General features: G+C 43.3%; 1 protein-coding gene across 1 annotated transcript in view; it reads left to right on the forward strand.

Annotated features, from left to right (window-relative positions):
• The window catches only part of LOC134540662 (SCY1-like protein 2), a 251,173-nt gene that overhangs the window by 106,583 nt on the left and 129,280 nt on the right, over positions 1-15,310 (forward strand). The window contains exons 2-3 of the mRNA XM_063383534.1: positions 1,932-2,066; positions 4,283-4,507. Of these exons, the coding sequence (XP_063239604.1) occupies positions 1,932-2,066; positions 4,283-4,507 (360 nt within the window). The remainder of the gene's footprint in view (positions 1-1,931; positions 2,067-4,282; positions 4,508-15,310) is intronic.

Consider the following 15,310-nt stretch of genomic DNA (forward strand, 5'->3'; position numbering starts at 1 on the left):
AAATGCAAGAATGGTTTTATACAGAAACTGATCTTACTGACAAAAAAAGGCCAAAATTATAATTACAAGTGATACACCACCATAACGATCGAAAGTTAATGACAATCGTGCATGTATGTTTAGTATTTCTTTCTTCTCTATGTGTCCTGAATAATGTTCTCACGATTTTGAAGTGTCCTGGAGATCTTGTACATTATTAATGAGGCTGACCTACGAGCATAACCAGGAGCTAATTGGAAGCTGACGGAATGTTGCAGGAGGTGTCCGTGTAGCAGGAGGTGTCCGTGTCGCAGTAGGTGTCCGTGTAGCAGGAGGTGTCCGTGTTGCAGGAGGTGTCCATGTTACAAGACAGAAGGTGTCCGTGTATCAGGAGGTGTCCGTGTATCAGGAGGTGTCCGTGTATCAGGAGGTGTCCGTGTTGCAGGAGGTGTCCGTGTAGCAAGACAGGAGGTGTCCGTGTATCAGGAGGTGTCCGTGTATCAGGAGGTGTCCGTGTTGCAGGAGGTGTCCGTGTATCAGGATGTGTCCGTGTTGCAAGACAGGAGGTGTCCGTGTATCAGGAGGTGTCCGTGTATCAGGAGGTGTCCGTGTTGCAGGAGGTGTCCGTGTATCAGGATGTGTCCGTGTTGCAGGAGGTGTCCGTGTATCAGGATGTGTCCGTGTTGCAGGAGGTGTCCGTGTTGCAAGACAGGAGGTGTCCGTGTATCAGGAGGTGTCCGTGTATCAGGAGGTGTCCGTGTATAAGGAGGTGTCCGTGTTGCAGGAGGTGTCCGTGTAGCAAGACAGGAGGTGTCCGTGTATCAGGAGGTGTCCGTGTATCAGGAGGTGTCCGTGTTGCAGGAGGTGTCCGTGTTGCAGGAGGTGTCTGTGTATCAGGAGGTGTCCGTGTTGCAGGAGGTGTCCGTGTATCAGGAGGTGTCCGTGTATCAGGAGGTGTCCGTGTATCAGGAGGTGTCCGTGTATCAGGAGGTGTCCGTGTTGCAGGAGGTGTCCGTGTATCAGGATGTGTCCGTGTTGCAAGACAGGAGGTGTCCGTGTATCAGGAGGTGTCCGTGTATCAGGAGGTGTCCGTGTTGCAGGAGGTGTCCGTGTATCAGGATGTGTCCGTGTTGCAAGACAGGAGGTGTCCGTGTATCAGGAGGTATCCGTGTTGCAGGAGGTGTCCGTGTATCAGGAGGTGTCCGTGTTGCAGGAGGTGTCCGTGTAGCAGGAGGTGTCGTGTATCTGGAAGTGTCCGTGTTGCAAGACAGGAGGTGTCCGTGTATCAGGAGGTGTCCGTGTTGCAAGACAGGAGGTGTCCGTGTATCAGGAGGTGTCCGTGTTGCAGGAGGTGTCCGTGTAGCAGGAGGTTTCCGTGTAGCAGGAGGTGTCCGTGTAGCAGGAGGTGTCCGTGTAGCAGGAGGTGTCCGTGTTGCAGGAGGTGTCCGTGTTGCAATACAGGAGGTGTCCGTGTATCAGGAGGTGTCCGTGTTGCAGGAGGTGTCCGTGTAGCAAGAGGTGTCTGTGTTGCAAGACAGGAGGTGTCCGTGTATCAGGAGGTGTCCGTGTTGCAGGAGGTGTCCGTGTATCAGGAGGTGTCCGTGTAGCAAGAGGTGTCCGTGTTGCAGGAGGTGTCCGTGTAGCAGGAGGTGTCTGTGTAGCAGGAGGTGTCCGTGTATCAGGAGGTGTCCGTGTATCAGGAGGTGTCCGTGTATCAGGAGGTGTCCGTGTTGCAGGAGGTGTCCGTGTATCAGGAGGTGTCCGTGTTGCAGGAGGTGTCCGTGTATCAGGAGGTGTCCGTGTAGCAGGAGGTGTCCGTGTATCAGGAGGTGTCCGTGTTGCAGGAGGTGTCCGTGTAGCAGGAGGTGTCCGTGTATCAGGAGGTGTCCGTGTATCAGGAGGTGTCCGTGTATCAGGAGGTGTCCGTGTATCAGGAGGTGTCCGTGTTGCAGGAGGTGTCCGTGTTCCTGTTCGAGAAGCGGTCCGCCGAGAAGCTGCACAAGCCCAAGCGCAAGGAGACAGTGACGGAGATCCTGAGAGGCAGCGTGAGGCAGTTGGAGCGCTTCAGGCACCCCAAGGTGCTGCAGGTGAGAGCGTAGCGGCCACTACAGAGGAGTAGCTGGCCCTGACGTGGTCCTAGCAACTGACCAACAATGTGTTCGAAACGTAAAGATAATGTCAAACATGCCCCAGCTAGTTTATGCAACACTGTCTTTAACATTTTAAAAACACTTGTTTTACGAACATATGATCATATATGGTTAACAATCTACATAACCTACAAATTGTTCAAATCATATTTTTTTAAATATTATTTTTTACTTGTAACTAAGTTCGATTGAAAAATTAACAAACAATAATATCGCACGTACTTAGTTCAAATTTTTGTTACTACAAAAGCAGTTTACCTAAGGCTAGACTAGTTCAATAAATGCTTTTAAACATTTTACAGATTTTTCTATTTTTTTTTCTTTAGGTGAACTTAACTATGTATGTGATATATTTGTAATACAGCCACCATATAAAGTAACATCATCATGATCAGCATCCTTAACTACTTCCAGCCTTCGACCAGGATAGCAACGTAAAATGCCTCAATTTTTTTTGTCACTCCATTATTCCTTTTTTTTCACTCTGTTCCGTTATTTTCCTCTCTCCTGCACTACTTTAACTTTCTGCTCATCCCACCTCCACATCGGCCTTCTTCCTTTGTCCTTCAACTCCATCATTTTTCATTCTCTGAACTTGGCCATACTTTCTCATTCTTGCTTTTTCCATGATCTCAAGTTGTTGCCTCCCAGAGTGGTATTTAGAGGAAGGGTTGATTAGAGCGAACCGAACACTAAAACAGTGTTGTGAAAAACACACTAAATGTTTATTGAAATCATCTTGAAGTTACATAAATGACCACCCATGTGTTCTTGAACATAAATACAGCTGCACGCATTTACTGGGAGTACTCCACAAATCAATGACTTCCACAGCCACACCTCGCGGGCGCTCGCGACCTGCCACACTCATAATGGAGGATTACCATCGTGCAAACACCTCCACGATGTTCCAGTTCCGAAACTCTGATAGTGAAGTAAGCTCATCACACTTCAGCAGTTTCAACTTCCTCGAAAATCCAAGTCCACAGTCGACTTTAAAAGTCATAATCGGGTTATCATTTATCTCCCCTTTAATGTCAGTCACTGTCCCATTCACACACCATGTCCTCTTTATAGCCTCCGGTGGCGTGAGCCCTTCTAGCATTAAAAAAACTCTTCCACTCATCAACTCGTACTCGCTCGACGAGTAAAAAGAATAAAGTCGTCATAGAGTATTTTAGTACCTAGGTTGCAACTTTACATAACCCAAAGGTTGTAATTCATCTATTTGGTTTTTCAGTCATTTCTCGTTCAGAGAGTAGAAACTCATTCCGTGAGTCGCGTCGACGGGTCTCAGAACGAGTGACCAGTTGCCGCTTCTTGCAGCTATCTCCTTTTGGCACCTCGACACTGATCGGGCTAAGTTATAACTCACTTGCAAAAGAAAAAGTTAAAGTCCAGCATACTCACTTCTGAGGATAGGTCCAACATGCAGCTCTGTGTAGCGTCAGGCATAGAGGCAGTTCCCAGTTGACATGCCGACGGCAGAGTGATGTAGTCGGTAGAGAGACTTCCTCTTCTACCACTCCAAGGACTCTGAGCACTGCAGGCCAAACCCCTAGCCTTTATGGCGGGCCTTTATGTTGCTGTAGATGATGCATGCCGGAGTCGTGGGCCACCAGATATACCTCTATCATAAGCTGGTGGTTTCACGTTCACGTGCTAGCTTCCAAAACATGGTCAAACTCAAGAGTACGTTTGTGGACGGTGAAAACCCACTGCAACAATGTCCAGTACTCCTCCTCGTCCTTGATCCTGGCTCTCTTGGTGACTGCCGGCACATCACTTTTCAGTTGGCAGTTTCACATTCACGTGCCAGCTTCCAAAACATGGCCAAACTCAAGAATACGTTGTTGACGGTGAAAACCAACTGCAACAATGTCCAGTACTCCTCCTCATCCTTGATCCTGGCTCTCTTGGTAACTGCCGGCACATCACTTTTCAGCTGGTAGTTTCACATTCACGTGCCAGCTTCCAAAACATCGTCAAACTCAAGATTACGTTGTGGACGGTGAAAACCAACTGCAACGAAGTCCAGTACTCCTCCTCATCCTTGCTCCTGGCTCTCTTGGTAAATGCCGGCGCACTCCCCGTAGGAGGGACAGGGTTTACCGAAGTGCGTGCCGGAGCGTGGACGGTCTCCTGTGTCGCAGGTCGTGCACCCGGTGGAGGAGTGCGGCGAGACGCTGGCCTTCGCCTCGGAGCCGGTGCTGGCGAGCCTGGCCAACGTGCTGGCCTTCCAGGACGGCACTGGGCCCACGGGCGGTCCCCCGGCCACTGGGGCGTCCCAGCAGGGACACCAGCAGCCGCACCACCGGCCGGCGCACGCCCGCGAGTACCACTTCCTCGACATCGAGCTCAAGTACGGCATCCTGCAGGTCTGTACCACCTGCACGCCTCACCTCACCTCTTCTCTTACATGAGGATACTGTGTGGATTACCATCCTCAGTTGTAGACTACTGACTGGTCAGATCAGGTGGCAGGTACGTCAGTACCACTTCCTCGACATCTAGCTCAAGTACGGCATCCTGCAGGTCTGTACCACCTGCACGCCTCACCTCACCTCTTCTCTTACGTGTAGACACTGTGTGGATTACCGTCCTCAGTTGTAGACTCCTGACTGGTCAGCTCAGGTGGCAAGCATGAGTACCACTTCCTCGACATCGAGCTCAAGTACGGCATCCTGCAGGTCTGTACCACCTGCACACCTCACCTCACCTCTTCTCTTACGTGTAGACACTGTGTGGATTACCGTCCTCAGTTGTAGACTCCTGACTGGTCAGCTCAGGTGGCAAGTACGTCAGTACTACTTCCTTGACATCTAGCTCAAGTACGGCATCCTGCAGGTCTGTACCACCTGCACACCTCACCTCACCTCTTCTCTTCTCTTACATGAGGATACTGTGTGGATTACCGTCCTCAGTTGTAGACTACTGACTGGTCAGATCAGGTGGCAGGTACGTCAGTACCACTTCCTCGACATCGAGCTCAAGTACGGCATCCTGCAGGTCTGTACCACCTGCACACCTCACCTCACCTCTTCTCTTACGTGTAGACACTGTGTGGATTACCGTCCTCAGTTGTAGACTCCTGACTGGTCAGCTCAGGTGGCAAGTACGTCAGTACTACTTCCTTGACATCTAGCTCAAGTACGGCATCCTGCAGGTCTGTACCACCTGCACACCTCACCTCACCTCTTCTCTTACGTGTAGACACTGTGTGGATTACCGTCCTCAGTTGTAGACTCCTGACTGGTCAGCTCAGGTGGCAAGTACGTCAGTACTACTTCCTTGACATCTAGCTCAAGCACGGCACTCTACAGGTCTGTTTCCCTGCAACCGTCACCGCTTTTCCCACCACGTAGATTCTGTGTGGGTAACCAGTTAGCAAACATTCCTTAAGATCCCAATAGTTAATCCATCAGTTCATCTTGGTACTTATCGGAACAATGAACCTAAATATTAACTGAATGGAGCATTTGTATCTACAGCTCAGTTTTCACCCAATTTTTCCCCTTTTTCCCGCTTCAGATGAGAGAAATTTTGGTTTCTACTTAATGATTTACATACTTCAAATATGTGTAGTGTTTCCAGGAGTACATCGTATGTAGCAGCCTTTTTTAAACTTATTGCTGTAATTAGTATTCTCTTAGTCCCAAGAAATTTTTACATTATATAAATAATGGCAGGCTCTCCCCCTCATTTATGTGGCCCCATGAAATTTCCCATGCAACTGATGGGACAGAACAATTCCCCGAAGGAACTGTCAGTTGACTGCAGACCCTAGTATCAAGCCAAATACCGGAGGTTTTGTTGAATAGAAATGCGCTGTTACTTCAGTTCAGGCATGACATCACACATGAAAAAACATATAAACTGAGCATGAATGGTGCGCTTTAAATGTGTTCTTATCTATGTATACACCTAAGTAGTTAGCTATTCACACATGTGAGTACCACTGCCTCAATGTCGATCTAAATTATGGCATCCTGCAGGTTTGTTTCCCTACAGCCATCACTGATTTTTCTACATGTAGACTCTGTGGATTACCGACGAGCCAAATCTTAGATGTCTCGTTGACTGTTATACTTAAAAATATTATGCCGATGTTTGAGTCATATGGATTAGAAACGAATGAGTCTACATTAATGGTATTCAAACAGCTGCCTTCCAGGTGTATTTTGATAGCCCATGGAAAATGTTTTAGGAGTTTTATTCCACCTACAACCACCACAAGTATGAATCATACTACATCTAGTGAAGACTTGTCGTAGTGTTTTTTAGACTGCTCAGATATCATCTGTAGGCATTTCTCTTTTAAGGTACCGAACTGTCAAAAATATACATTACTGAAGCAAACATACACAATAATATAATGTTAAAACAATATCCCATCACAAACCAAATAGTTAAGCTCATACACCGTGAAGTTCAGCAAAGAAGTGACCACTTGATAGACTTCTCAGATCAGAAACACTGAAAATGTAAAATGTCTTAAGACAAACTATAATTTTTCCACGAGTTGTCTATTAATTCAGATGAGAACTAAGTAGCCCTTTGGTCCTTCACCTCCCCAGGTAAGTGCCGCATTGTCACGTGCAGTTTATCGACTTTTGGTAACATACTTAAATTGCTATGCATCTCAATTACTTGATGTTATGAATACAATGTAATAACAGCTTGGTCCAGGAACTATATGACCGAAGAAAAGCGTTTAAAAAAACAACTTTATTCGAGGAAGAGTTAGATCCAAAAATGTTATTTTGCTCACTTCCTATTTGTATGCTAGTGTGAAGCCTATAATCATGGATAAATACAGTAAGACACTATCCGAGCGAAGGTCCGATTTTGTTGAGTATTTTAAAGTTTAAATGAAAATGTTTTCATCATATTTTCACTTTTTTGGGTAGAAGGCCTTTTTGTAATACCAAAAAATGAACTGTAATATTAGGTTTAAAATTTAAAATTATATATATAGCAGATCTAACGTATATTTTGAAACTAAAATGTTTGTTATTTCAATGTCAGTATTTACATTTGCAAACAAATGCCAGTGAAAAAACAGGCATTATAACTGTGGTGACTGAGCATGAAACTCTGGCCAGCAACACTTCAGCAACCAAAAAAATTTTCCCTTGATAATAAGTTTGAATAATAAATAATACGTTTCTGATCGCACTCTGTTCGTCTGAAAATTGATCAAACCTTGTAAAAGAGTTTGCAAAACCATTGTGTTTCCTTCTGCCTCTTTTGGTTGGAATAAATAATTCTTACATGGCTTTGTCAAGCAAAACATGGACGATTTGCAATAAAGCAGCTTCACTCTCATTGGTTCTTAGAGGAACTGAGCGAACTTCTCTTACCGACCCGACTAAACAAAGCCTACTGAAGCCTAAAAAAATTTAGTTTATCTATCACAAATCATTATATATATTGTTGACTTGACGTTTCCTTGTACATGTGTGCTACGTACTTAAAAACCCTACCACCCAGCATAGGGCGACAGGCATATGAGTATTCCTTTGTAGGAGAAAATCTTTGAGAGGGTTCATCAATACTCGATGTACATTGCAATCTCTAATGATTACGCCAAAGTACCTCATGCATGTACTACCGATTTTTTCAAATCTACTCATTCATGTAGCGATGTTAAGGTATTTTTCCCTTTGTACTACTTAACCTCAACTTACAAACTAACTAAATATTCAAATTACTAGCTAGTATAAAATAATTAAACAATAGAAATTTGTGTAATACTAGACACGATTTTATGCATGAAAAAAATACTGAATTTAAGATCTATACATGATACACACTTAACACAAAAATACAATAAATAGTTAATAAGATAATCATATGAAATACAAAATAAAACTTACGCAAGCTACAAACTAAAATTGCTGATCACGAACTTTATAAATAAACAATAAACACACACACAAAAGGGCATTAAAATTAGGATATGATGTCCATAGCGTATTTTTAGTTACAATACTTGTTTATTTATTTTTTTAATTATTTCAGTATTTGACAGCACTCTTGTTGACAGATGGAAGTGATCACTTCAGGTGCGTTCCAAGCGAGTGATGCAGTTTCAGAGAAGGATCTTGAATAGGCGCTGGAGTGATGAGTGGCAATGAACGAATGCAATGAGATACGGATTGTTACGGGAGATGAGGTCACTCAACGACGCCAATGAAATTATTCTGAAATGTGAAAACTACGTAACTTTATCTGGTTATTGGTGTAATAGCGCGCGGCATATAGCGAGGGTAGTCCATGTGTTACAGTTCTACCATTTTAGTCGAGGAGAAAATTTTCCCCCAAACGATAAAACCTCAGAATGACAAATGTTTAATATTGGCTCTGCGCTAGGAAGAAGATAAAACCCAACTGGCTTACAGGTTGGTAGTTCAGTGCAGCCCCTAAAACCCCCGACCTAGTTCGCCGAGCGCCCTAGGAATCGCATCAGGCGGCGGCGAAGGATGTGATTATATCGATGTCATTACACTCCGCGCACCTTCTGCAGTTCTTATCTGCTTCTCTGCATCTCGTCGGCAAATTCTCGTCATTCTCTTCCTCCTCCTCCTGCTTCCGATATCGCCTCGTTGCCGGGAGCTGGGTTATAAGAGAGAGAGAGAGAGAGAGAGACAGAGAGGAGAGAACGGAAGAGCGAGACTGACAAAACTTTCTCACATTCGAGGAGAGAAAGTTTTGGCAACTCTCTTTATGCAGATGTCGGCCCAGAGCCGAGAACTGCGACGAAACTCTTGTTGTATTTTACTGACATCTCGGATGGGAAGTTGAACAGATTCAGTGTGCCGCCATGCGCACTTCAGTAATATGTTAAAATGCAAAATCATTTTGGCATCTAAATCCAAACTCTTCAGACAAGTTACTTTACGGACATCCCTCGCATCTGTGATGCCGTGTTTTTTGTTTCAAATCAATGTCCTTGCCTAATCAACTGTAGGTAATTTTATGACTTGTTATGACAATTCAGTTTCACAAATGTACTCCAAGATGGTTTCACAACTTAAAGCTTCATCTGACACACCAATACACTAGGTTCATCGCCCGGTGTTCACGAAAGTGAGTATATACGGGTTCATTTTGCCACACGCGGTTACGCCGCCCACGACTCGTGGGTGCTGCAGAATAGCGGAGTGACAGGTGATTTGCCTAAACATGAATTCGTTACGGTGATTTGCCTAAAGTCATTTCACCTAACGGCGTTTTGCCTAACGGCGATTTTCCTAACGGCGTTTTGCCTAAAATTAGGCAAAACGCCTTTAGGCAAAACGACACATGCCCGAATAGCGCATGCGTGTTGGAGTTTCAACCTGTTAAACTTCCGCTGTGTGATGGCCCGCGGCTTTCATTTCACTTCCGTTGCCTCGACACGCCCAAAGAAGTATGGCTTCAATGCTGGAGCCTCGACTGTGTATGCTAAGTTCAGCCCTGAGATCAGATTAGCTCCGTGCAGACACATTGCCTGCAACAGGAAAGGGCGGCTTAATTTGGTATTCACTGACGTGCGGGACTTAAGTACTGCCGCTTCGTGACCGAGCCCCTCTCTCAGCATAGGAGCACCAGGAGGAAACATGATTGCACGTTTCAGGCGTCGGAAATTTCGTGATAATGGAGAGAGGGAGGACTTAACTCGTATCTCTGCCGGCAATCCGATTTACGACCTTTATGTTTCAGTTAAACAACCTGTTTCCTCACAGGTAACTTAACTCACAACGGTGTATTATTTTTTTTTGTAAATGGAACAGAAATATGCACGTAAACTTACATACATGTTTTTTTTTTTTAATTTGTACATTTACGCTACAAAACGGTGTTCGCAGTAATACCGGGCTTTGATTCTTATCCGGAATTTCATGCTTTGTGTTGTCCCAGTACAAGTTAAAATTATTTGTAAACCGCTCCCTGAAGAACTCTCAATTATTAACTGCGCACATAATGAGCATGATGAACAAAAAAAAGTCTTGTTGTTGAATATTCTATTATCTTTTCCATGGTTTAAAAAATTATGCTTATAATTTAAAATATAAATTATGCACCAGTTTTCGTAATAAATACCTAAGTATTATCTCGAAAAATTTATTTCATATATCCAAAAATTACCATAACCATGTTTTGTGTAAAGTTACAATATATTTCTTGTAGTATTACAAACTATTTCTTGGCAAATGGTTTCCAAAGGAATCTTTTGTAAAAGTAATTTTTTTTTCTGTGAACCACTCAATTGAGTTATTTATACTCAAACACGCAAAACGTAAAACATAAAATTTGCAGTAGAAAACCTAATATCTGAAGATTAATTACTATTATGGAAAAAAATACATGAACATTATTATATCCTAGTTACAAATTAAAAAGATGATTTCTTCGATATTTTTATTTTCTTTTTACAAACTTTTGTGTGTTTTGAATGGGTAGAGGTTTCAATACGTGACAGTTGAAGTCTCCCGCGAGAAATAATAACTAGAGACCTGCAAAATTCGTGGATTCATTCGGTGATAGGCTAGAATTCAAACACATATACCTCTTAGATAATTGTTTTATTGGCTTACTGCTCATCTGGACGAATCTCAACCAGTTATAAACCCTCAACCAAAGAAGGATCGAATCACGGACAAACCAGCTGAGACGACTTACAAGTCGGCAGCCAATGACCTTGCGTTATTTGCCCGAGTGTATAGGGGTATGTTCAGTCTATCCTGAAGGCCATCGAAACCGCGAATTTTGCAGGTCTCTAATAATAAGTTATTTCCTCTCGGCGCTTACAGACTGAGGCCTGTTAGTAAATACGTGGTTGCAACAAGACATAGAAGGTTTGGGAGATATGATTTATTCCTTGATATGTCAAACACTGGGATAAATAGTCAATAATTATAATTATAGCAAAAACACGGAAAAATCCAAGACGGCGTGGCCTACTCCCTCTTAAGGCCCCTGTCTACACGGGCACACACACGGTGCGCAGAGCTTCAGGGGAAAAAAACACGCTATTTGAAAACTACTCAAGATATCCGAGTGGTGCCTGTTTACGAAACGTATTTAAGAATTCGCTGAGGGTTTTTTTCCGGATTAAATATTTAAACAGTTTTTTTTAAAGGAGTTAAAATTAATAAAAAAAGTTGTGTATGGCACAAAACACCCGGTACACGTTCTTGAAAGCTCTTAAGGGACATTAATTTCACATTTATATTATTTTTTCCGCCATATAATGTTACGGTCACCGCTAAAACCTCATAGTTGTCTCACAGTACGGGTGGGCATTTTTTTATTCGCGAATAAATTCTGAACGGCCTACTAGACTGCAACAAGGTACACCCGCACCATGTGATTGGCGGCCGTCTGCGAGAGAAGTCGTTGCCTTTTTGTTTTGGCTGAGCCACTCAGGACGCGTTTGCTTCCGCGCTGGACCACTGTGATTGGTGTTGTGACAGTAGACGTGTACTTTAAAAGAAACACAGACGATGCTACAGATGTTATCCAACCTTATGTTGGCAATATTTAATTCAGCACTTATTGCCTCTTCAAGATAGAAGCCCCCTTGGGGGTATACTTGAAGAATTTATTAATTTCTGTAATTCTTTATACATATATACAATTCTTTTCTGGATTCTAAAATGATTTTCCGGGGTTATTGCTAGGTCTTATTAATTCCCATTTTTTTGTATAATAAGTATATTATATATAATAAATAGAGACACGGAAATTTCGCACATTCATTTAGTCGAAAGCTAGAATGCATACCTTCACACTCTCGCACTGTGTTCATGATTGGCCCGCAGTTATCTGGACACGCCCCTCCGAGACCGTGGGCCAACGATGCCCGGCTAGGAGAGAAGTAAGCGAATCAGGTAGTGCCAATTAACGAGGATAAACATGCTCTCGCTAAGAAATCAACCAATGGGAAAGCAAACATGGGTTGAACACACCTACTACCTTAAATTCTACTCTGAAGCCAGACGAATCTGCGAAATTTCCGGGTCTCTAATAATAAATATACATATTTAAATTATATATATATATATATCAATAAATCTTCTAGGGAGTGGAATATAGAGCTCCCCAGGATTAATAAATGTTATATATACAGATTAAATTAAATGATTATAGAATATAAAATGATAGAGTAATTCCACAATGAATGATATGTACAGAGTTAACATTCCTCCTCTTCCTCATCCTCTTCAACTTCATCTTCTGTATCTTCACGGACGATGCCACAGTGTAATATCTCTCAGCTAGTCTATGTTCCTAAGTCAATACCTAACTGTGGCTTGAATACTTCCAACACATGCCAACTGAGGGTTACACAAGCAGTATTTGCTTTACACAGTGAAAGTAAGCCCAGCGTAATTAAAATGTGTCTCCATAGAAGTGGGGCCATCGTACAGAAGCAATAGAAGTAGCTCTCTACACAGTTATTTGTCGCCTCAAAGTGGGGCCTAGACATACACTAAAAAAAAAAGAAGCTATTGAAGTTTCCCCACAATATCTGTCAGCTAGTCTATGCCACGTGAGAAGTACAGGAGCACCGGCGAGGGCTCGCGTGCTCCTAGGAGCAGGTACCAGGTAGCCGGCGCCTAGGAGCCGGTGTGTTCCTCCGAGGCGCGGCGCGGCTGCGATAACAGGCCATTTGCGTGCCGGTAATTGGACCCGCGTCCCTGGAAACAACCTCCCTCCCTCCCTCCCTCCCACAGCTGGCTTCTCGGAGCCTGACCCAGTCCCGGCTTCTCACGACTCTCCGCTTGCCGCGGGTGTATATGTAGCAGCTTTTAAGTATAATATACAAGTATACACGCCCTCAGCCATATCTTGGACTGGCCTGACAACAGCCTCAGGTTCGCTCATGTGTTGGAGCATTCCTGTGTTCCTCTCTAGCGTGCTTGTTAACGTGGCATTCCTTTCGGAAACCACCACTGCTTCCCGCGGGTGTGCAGGCACAGTGCGTTCTCTGTTCGTTCCGACCGCCTGCCTCCGAAAACCAAAATAGGTAGCGACTGGAAAAAAAATTCTCGGGTTCACTGACCTCCAGGATGGACTCCAATGATCCTGTGCGTACTCGGGCAAAAACCTCGCCTGTTCATTGGCTGCTGACTCGTGAGGCGTCTCTGCTGGGTGACTCGCAATTTGACTGAAGGTCTCTCTGATTTGCCCACAGTCCTCCTGATTAACAGTGAACCAATAGCAGAAGCAGCGCAAAGGTGTAATGAGTTACGAAATGAGTCTGCGGATATTTCTCTGTCTCTTAAGTTATCAGCAAAGCACAAGTATTTTCAAGTTCAAATTATTCCTGTGTATCTAATTTTAAAATTTGCTAACGTAGATAGAATAATTTTAGGAAAAAAATCTATCATCGGGGGCCAAAGGGGTCAGTGTGTCTCAGTGGGTTGGCTTGATTCGCAAAAAGATTCCGAGATTAACTGAAAGTTAAAACACGGTACCATCATCGTTTATCTTCATCTTTGTGTTCATACATTTCCTGAGTTTTCCAGGTTTTGTTGTCAGTATGCATTTACTGTTATTGTTGATACTCTCTTGTCGTTGTTAGCCCATTGTTTCCGTCAGTGTTTGTATTAATTTCTCATGACTTAATTCCTTCAATTTTTGTGCTGTCTGTTATTTAAGTTTGAATGTGCTCGCCTGTGCTGTCATCGTTGTGTTGTCTGTAATACCTGTTTAGGTTCATCGCTGTATCTTATCCGTTGGACACTAGCCGATTAGCCTTGTTTTCTGTGGGTTTATTTATTTTTTTCATTTTTAATTTCTTGTTTTGCATTTACTAATTTTTTTCCATGACAAACAGTGCAAAACCACAATGGCCTATGCCCAAGAAATAGTAAAATGGTATTAAACCATAAACCTTTCTTGCCCATCAAAGAGGTGTAAATTCTAAAAATTCCTACCTCTCCTCCACATCCCAACCCGATTCCCTTGTATTTTGAGCTGGGTACGCCTTTTGACATATTGTTTATATAGTAGCTTTTAAGCAGTATACAAGTATACACGCCCTCTACCATCTATTTTACTGGCCTGACAACAGCCTCAGGTTCGCTCATGTGTTGGAGCTGTCCTGTGTTCCTCTCTAGCGTGCTTGTTAACGTGGCATTCCTTTCGGAAACCACCCTTTTATAATCGATATTTCCTCCAGTTAAATTAACAGGGAAATGAGGCAAGACAGTGCACAGATTAATAAGATTTGAAGAAGGCGGGGGGTAAATGTGATAAATTACTCCAACTGAGTTTTTTTCTTTCTCTTGTATCTTGATACCGACAGAAAGTTATTTCTGTCCATTAGCCATCCTCGTCGGGGTTTTATTACCCTTCCGAAAAAAACTTTCAACTCTCAGTTCAACTCACTGCGACTTCGCAACAAACGAGGTCGCTGTGTTTGTCAGGCTTGAGATAACTGTCTCTAGCCAGCGCGTCACGAATGACATTATCTGCGCCGTCGCGTAACTTTTGGAACAGTTTGTTAATGAAAAATTTTTACTTTCCATCACTTTTCGCACAACGGATATCCTCTCCCCTGGCACAGGAACTTTTAAAGATTTAAGAAAAAGAAACTGAGATAATTTTTACTAAAATTCCACTAGACTATAGAAACCATTAAAATACACGTAAACTTTGACCTTTGGCTGTAAGGACCAGTTTGCCAGCATGAAAATGAATCCGGAGTAAGAATAGTTTCAGACATTTCGGACAATGTTTCCGCGAATTTATTTCAGTATGAATGAGCAATTAAGTTCAATCTACCTTTCATTTCAAACTTTTTGATCCTGTAGAAGGGATTTAAAAAAAAGTAAAAAATTTAGTTTTTTTTAAGCTTATACCTATAAGTACGGAAAGTTCGTGGTATATTTGGTCACGAGCTAGAATGCAAACCTTCCCACTCTCGCACTGTGTTCATGATTGGACCGCAGTTATTCGGACACGCCCCTCTACGACCGTGAGCCAACGAGGCCCAGCTAGGAGAGAAGTAAGCGGATCAGCCAGTGCTTATTAACTGAGCTGAAAATGTTCTCGCTTAGAACAAAGCCAAAGGTAAATCCAAATTTGGTAGAGCAAACTTTAGGCTTTGAATTTCAGCCTGGAGCCAAACGAATTCGCAAAATATCCGTACATCTACTAAGTACGTAATGTACAGACACATGAAA

The sequence above is a fragment of the Bacillus rossius genome, chromosome 17, assembly GCF_032445375.1.
Source record: "Bacillus rossius redtenbacheri isolate Brsri chromosome 17, Brsri_v3, whole genome shotgun sequence".
In the NCBI taxonomy this organism is placed as follows: domain Eukaryota; kingdom Metazoa; phylum Arthropoda; class Insecta; order Phasmatodea; family Bacillidae; genus Bacillus; species Bacillus rossius.